General features: G+C 39.9%; 1 protein-coding gene across 1 annotated transcript; it reads right to left on the reverse strand.

Moving 5' to 3' along the window:
• Positions 1 to 547: 547 nt before the first annotated feature.
• On the reverse strand, positions 548 to 5,508 carry LOC112198295 (peroxisomal fatty acid beta-oxidation multifunctional protein MFP2). Its single transcript, XM_024339389.2, has 17 exons — positions 5,191 to 5,508; positions 4,945 to 5,085; positions 4,800 to 4,853; positions 4,627 to 4,694; positions 4,452 to 4,533; positions 3,980 to 4,035; positions 3,587 to 3,889; positions 3,418 to 3,504; positions 3,005 to 3,179; positions 2,667 to 2,788; positions 2,405 to 2,568; positions 2,052 to 2,306; positions 1,815 to 1,936; positions 1,553 to 1,674; positions 1,279 to 1,427; positions 1,058 to 1,196; positions 548 to 894 (listed from the first exon to the last, which is right to left on the reverse strand). Exons 1-17 carry the CDS (start codon positions 5,291 to 5,293, stop codon positions 859 to 861), a joined length of 2,178 nt encoding a protein of 725 aa, XP_024195157.1. The 5' UTR covers positions 5,294 to 5,508; the 3' UTR covers positions 548 to 858.
• Positions 5,509 to 6,624: the final 1,116 nt, after the last annotated feature.

Raw genomic sequence — 6,624 nt, forward strand, 5'->3', positions numbered from 1 at the left:
GGTGGAAGAAGGTTTCAGTTGATGATTTTGGTCTGAATCCGGAACAAGATCACCATGTGAGGAGTGTTTGGGATGGGTGGGTGGTGGTTAGAGGGAGTGAGAAGTCCAAGTCTTTGTCGAAACCGTCAGCGTCTTCGAAGGGAGAGAAGCAGATAAGAGAGAATCGAGAAGAGGAAAAGAGTAAGGAGATGGGGGATAGTGAGTATGGAAGTGTCTCTCTTCTCTTCTATTTAGGAACTCTTTCTTGTAGTTGAAGTTTTCATGTATGTTACTGTTACGGTGTTACCCCACTATTTTAATAAACTTTTGCATAAATTGTCTATAAAAAGAGCCTCTGATGTTTTCTCGACAAATGATATACCTACCAATTTTTTTAAAGACTTCCCATATTATCTCCTACGGCTGATATTCTACTAATTAATCATGGTCCTCCCTACCTAAGATTTTCTCCCTGCTAGATAGACGTGAATGAATGATTGAATGTGAATGATAATTTCTGTTTATAGGAAAGGCGGAAAATGGAATTAAAAACTGAGAAGAAGTATAATGATTGTATACCCTTTAAAATATATGGGAAAGACCGAAAGAGTTCTATACCATCATCTTTGTTAATGACATAGATTTCTAAACAATTATTATCTATAGAGTCATCACATGTTACACATTGAGGAAGTAACTAGTGGCAGTAATTCTCCAAGCGATCACTATAACAACAATCGCCATCTCCTCGAACATTATTCAAACGTTCCTGAGCCATCTAAAACATAAAAGAGAACAAAACTTACGACTACAGAAATGAGAAACCAATAATTGCCATGCTGTGGGAAACAGTGGAAGCAACGATGGCAATCTCATAATTTATAACCGAGATTTTGATTGCTTCAAAGGAGAGCTCTGCAAGGAAATAGTAGAAGACGCATTAGACCGTGTTAAAACTAGTAAGCTAATCAATTCTGAAAGCCAGAATTCATATACTCATTTGATAAATCTAACTAAATTTGACATATCCATTGTAGTCCTATAAAAAGAAACATGGCTTAGTTTTCAGAATTCTCACCAGAGGAGCTCCCTGTGCAGCCCTTTCAGCCAAATAGGCACAAGGCTTGAAAAATTCACCATAAATGTTTGACCATTGCTCCAGTCTTGAATATATGTATTTGGATCCAAGTAAATCGGCCCAGAACATGATACCTCCCCTGATCAGAAGTATCCAAACAAGTTTAGAGCATATTTTGGTATATTTAAGAAGGTATGCAAACTGAGTCTACAAATACAAACCTGTAAGGTGGAAACCCCATGCCCATGACTGAAGCAATATCAAGGTCAGCAGCTTTCACAACAACACCTTCAGCATACACCCTGCAGGCCTCATTCACAACAGGGAAAAAGATCATTTCCACAATGTCCTTTTCTGGTAACTTCACTAGCTGTGTTCAAATGGGACAAATAGAGTCAGAGATGAAATAGGCAAATAGCTCATTATATTAATGATAAGGTACTAAAGTTTGCAGCCAAGATACTAGGGTGTGCAGACTAAATCTGAGAGAGAGACCTTGGCATCTATTGAAAGACCAGAAATGCTCCTTGACTTCTCGATGTATTTCTTCAATTCAGGATCTGGCTTAGCTTTGCGTTTATCATCATAAACATAAAACCCTCTTTTCGTAGTTTCACCTAAAACAGTAGAAAACAGGAAAAGAAGAAATACTTTTCATATCAAATAGGAAAATGAGACAAATCTGTGCTGAAGTTCAACAGAAGTCAGTCAATACATATTTCACTAGCCACCTAAAGCTTCAAGAATAATCAATTACCTGCTCTCCCATCCTCCTGCATCATAGGAATAAGCATCGACTTATATGTCCGCTCAGGAAAATTCTCAATATATTGCATGCCAGTTGCAATTGCCACATCAAAGCCAACCAGATCAGCCAATCTGCATGGACAAAGAAAGCATAAGCGAAAGTAAAGGGAAATATTTGGAGTGGGACATCAACAACACAGGATCAAAATCAAGTCATAATTTTTTGGAACACAACTGTATTACTAACCTGAATGGGCCCATGGGCATTCCAAATTTGGTGATTGCCCTGTCAATCTGATATACATCTGCACCACGCTCAATAAGCAGAAGACCAGCTTGGGCATAAGGAAAGAATGTTCTGTTAACAGCAAATCCAGTGCAGTTACCAACAACAACTGGGGTTTTCTTTATCTTCTTCCCAACTTCTAGCAAGTCAACAATAACTTGTGGAGATGTCTGATTAGTGCGAACAATCTCCAAAAGTGGCATGACATGTGCTGGACTGCATCAAGAGCACAAATAAGGGCTCAAGTTAAATATCTGTGGTAAAGAAAACCCGGTGAAATGCACAAATAAGGGTTCAGGTTTAATAAGTGTTACCTAAAGAAATGGGCTCCAATAATTCGATCATGGGATTTGGTCTTATCTCCAATAAGATTCAAGTCAATTGTGGAAGTGTTACTAGCAAGTATGCAGTGTTGTGGGCAATATTTTTCAAGGTCAGCAAAAATTTGTTGCTTTAAAGAAACCTTCTCAATAACTGCCTGTTTTGAGCATGGAGGAATATTTCAGACCTTCCCTTAAAAGAGCAGAATAAGCAAGGGAAAAAAAAAATAAAAAAATAACATGCTTGAGGAATTACCTCTATGACCATGTCAACATCTCTAAAGCTTTCATAGTCCAGGGTACCTTTAAGAAGAGAGAGAGTCTTCTCAAACTTCTCTTCAGTCATTTTCCCTTTTTTGACGCGGCTCTGCAGATTGGCTGGACCACAAAATTAAAATTTGATTACTTAGCCATCATTATGCCACAAGAATCCAGATTACTAGCAATCACAGTCTATTAGCAATTCAAGAAAGATAAAGGTTCTAGAAGGAAGGGAACTACCAAATACCAAAGATAAAGCTTTCACAAAAATAAACATAGCTCAAAATAAGATACTCAGTACAAGCTTTAATATTAAAGGCTAGTAAACCTCACCTTTGACTCTGCCAATCCCAGCCTGCAAGAACTTCTCATTTACTTCTTTCAGGATCACTGGATAATTACTAAGAATCAACGCTGTAGTTATTCCAGAACCCATCAAGCCTCCACCAATAACAGCAACCTTAGTCACTCGTCTAGGCACCAAACCTCGATCAGTAACCCCAGGTACCTATATATGGTAAGACAACAAGTGTACGTTTGTATTAGAGAAATGGTAGTCAAGATTCTCGAGGCTGAAAACAGTTTACAATTTAGAGTGTGGTAGTCTCACTTTATCTTAGGCTATCAGATTATGATAATGAACTAGCAACGGTTTTCATATCAATAATATACCAAAAAGTTACACTAATTACATGTACAGATAGATTCAGAAAAGAAGATAACTAACTAGAAGCCAACTGTCAAACCTTTGATGTTCCACGTTGAGCAAAGAAGATGTGGACCAAGCTCTTGCAAGTGTCAGCACGTAGAAGTCCTTGAAATTCTTGAGCTTCCTGCAATAGCCAGAACCAATGTTTCAAAATTGCAGGTCGATAAGTTTGAATAAGAAAAAACAATAGTGAAACAGATGAGGACCTTCCAAAGTCCAGCCCGGCCACCAGAAGCTATACCCTCTTCAACAACATCAATGCAAACCAATGGATGTTTGAGATTGGGAGCCTGCTTCCGTACTTGAGCTCTTGCAAATTTAAGTATTTCCCTAGCTTCGCCAAGGGGTTCTAACTTGTCAGTCTTATGAAGACTAGCAACCCATGGTCTCCGACGCTCCAAGATATCCAAGGCCCACCGACGTGCAGTGCTTACCAGCTCATCAGGTGGAACTATAGCATCAACAAGGCCTAAATCATGAGCCTCTTCCCCTTTAACCGGTTTTGAAGTCTAATCATTCACAAACAAAGGGGAATGGGTTAGCAATTCAGAAACTTATAATATTTCAAACTAACTAAGTAGAAAGTAACCACAACACACCAGCATCATTTCAAGTGCCTTTGAAATTCCAACAAGACGCGGAAGCCGTTGCGTTCCTGAGAAAATACAAGATCATGTGAATTCAATATTAGATGAGCTACAGAGCATGAGACAGCCCCCACCACCAATCCATGTGAAGGCAATATTTGAGAAAACCTTTAGTAGAAAGGCATTTCAACATATGAACACAATCTCTCAACAGATTGTAGTAACCCATATGTTCATAATTTCATAAACTCATCGATATAAACATAATGCTGAAATTTTTGAGATATTCAGAAATATTACTAAGCTAAGTAAAATACCAAAAATATTACAGATGTGGAAGACATTATAACATCTCAAAACAGTAAGTACGAACTTAAATATTCGTCATTAGTTATATGCATTCCAGTCCTTCATTTGCTCAGTCACAGAAGCCGCTACCAGATACAAACAATACACTTCAAACATTTCAAAAATCTAGCTGTACCTCCAAATCCAGGGATGAGTCCAAGCTGAAGTTCTGGCAAGCCTAATTGGGCAGTCGGAGTCGATATTCGAGCATGGCAAGCCTGACACAAAAACGTCAAAAGCTCACCAAACAAATCCAGTACAAAAAGACTTCAGTCCAAAAAGAAAAAAGAACAAAAAAATGCAACACTTACCATTGCAACCTCTAATCCTCCCCCCAGTGCTAGGCCATCAATGGCAGCAACTGAAGGTTTCCTAGCACCTGGAAAATTAATCAACCCATCATAAGTCAACTTACTTCAACGTATCCTCATCATCTTTTTTTCCTTTTCTATAAACAATTCAAAAGGAAACAGATTATATATACCTTCTACACTGTTTGTGATAATCTCCACAGATATATAACCAGGCTTCGGCTCCGCTGTAAAACACAACACCAACTTGATAAACATATACTGATCCATTACCAGACTAATCCGATCATTTAAAAAAAAAAAAAAAAAAAAGCAAACCTTTGTGCCCTCCTTGAAGTCCACCAAAAGCAGTAATATCAAATCCGCCAGAGAATTTCCCTCTTGCACCTGTAATGACAATTGCCTTGACATCTTCTCTCCTCAGAGCCTCCTCATAGCTCTCTTTCAAGCCAAATAACACTGCAAAAACATACGCAAGAATCAGCAGAATTTCCGAACTTTCTGGAATCAATAGTATCAATCAGAAACCCACTAATTAAAATCAGGACACAAGGATGAAGATACCATCAAAGGAGAGGGAATTGACAGGAGGGTTGATGATGGTGATGAGAGCCACCCCATCAGCGCCAACATCAAGCACAGTCCTTCCCTTCGCGTTGCTACCCATTTCACTACTGCGCTCTGCTTCACAATTCTGTCTTTCTTTGTTCTTACGTCTAGTTCTCACTTTCGGATGGGCAAAGAATAAGAAAGAAGGAGGAGACAAGTTTCAAATGGTTTGTTGGAGTTTTAATTGACGTGGGACGTCGGACAGGTGAGAAGTGACGTCTGAAAATGAGAGAGAGTGAACGGTCCGGCAGATCTGTGATTTTTCGTAGCGTGCTCAAAACGATGAGCTTCACTCACGCGGTAATGAAGGGTCGTGTACGCCACGCGTGAGAGTCGAGCGTCGCGGGGTTCCTTAGAAAATCAATTTTCCTTGAAATCTTCAATATGGGTAACGATCGAGTTTCGACAAGAGAGAGAGACACGTCAGATATTCGGAGGCCAACGCCAAGGGTACAAGTGTGCAATTATTTCGCTGCCGTTTCCGGTTGATTTGTTGGCGTGTTTTGATTGGATGCGGTGGAGGTGATACGTGCAGAGGAGCGTGGAGAAATATTCCCGGAGGATAAACGGATCAGAGGGATAAGAGTCGGCTGTTTCAGTGTTCACGAATTACAATGCTATCGGTGTAGACAGACAGACGTGGGAGTGGTCATCTTATGCTGACAGTGATCAACTTCATTGTTCGTGCGACGATAAATTCCAGTTATAAATGCAGCGATTATTACGGCTTTAATTATGATAATAATTACGCGCAGTGATTACGGTTATGATTAATCGTCGTTAATGCAGCAATAATTATTATCATAAGTGAGTAAGTAAATGCGACAATAAAAGTGAGAATAATGGCGGCTTGTCCCCTAAGTAAGTCATCGCCTATATAAAGGCAGCCCGACGTCAAGGTAAATCATCTCATTCCAATATTTTCTACTCCACTCAATTAAAAAAACATACTGACTTAGGCATCAGAGGGTTTTCTGCAGGTACACCCCCTCATCTTCGAGCTGACGGTCAAACTAGGCCTCATCAAAAAGCCCGCGGATCAAGTGGGCCGATGGAGGCCCGCCGGCCCGAAGGGCTTTTAGCCCGGCCCGGCCCGTCAAAAAACCCGCAAAAGCCCGCCTTGGTGGGCCGAGGGCCGGCCCGCCTAAAGCCCGCAAAAACCCGGCCCGGCCCGTAGGCCCGGCCCGCCAAAGGCCCGCTAGGCCCGGCCCGTAAAAGCCCGTAAAATATTATATATATATATATATATTTGTAGTTATGTGTGTGTGTGTTTATAAATATATATACACACACACACATAGATATATATATTTGTGTGTGTTTATATATATATATATGTGTGTGTGTGTGTGTGTGTGTGTGTTTATATATATATGTATATATATTTAT

The sequence above is a fragment of the Rosa chinensis genome, chromosome 4, assembly GCF_002994745.2.
Source record: "Rosa chinensis cultivar Old Blush chromosome 4, RchiOBHm-V2, whole genome shotgun sequence".
Classification (NCBI taxonomy): Eukaryota; Viridiplantae; Streptophyta; class Magnoliopsida; order Rosales; family Rosaceae; genus Rosa; species Rosa chinensis.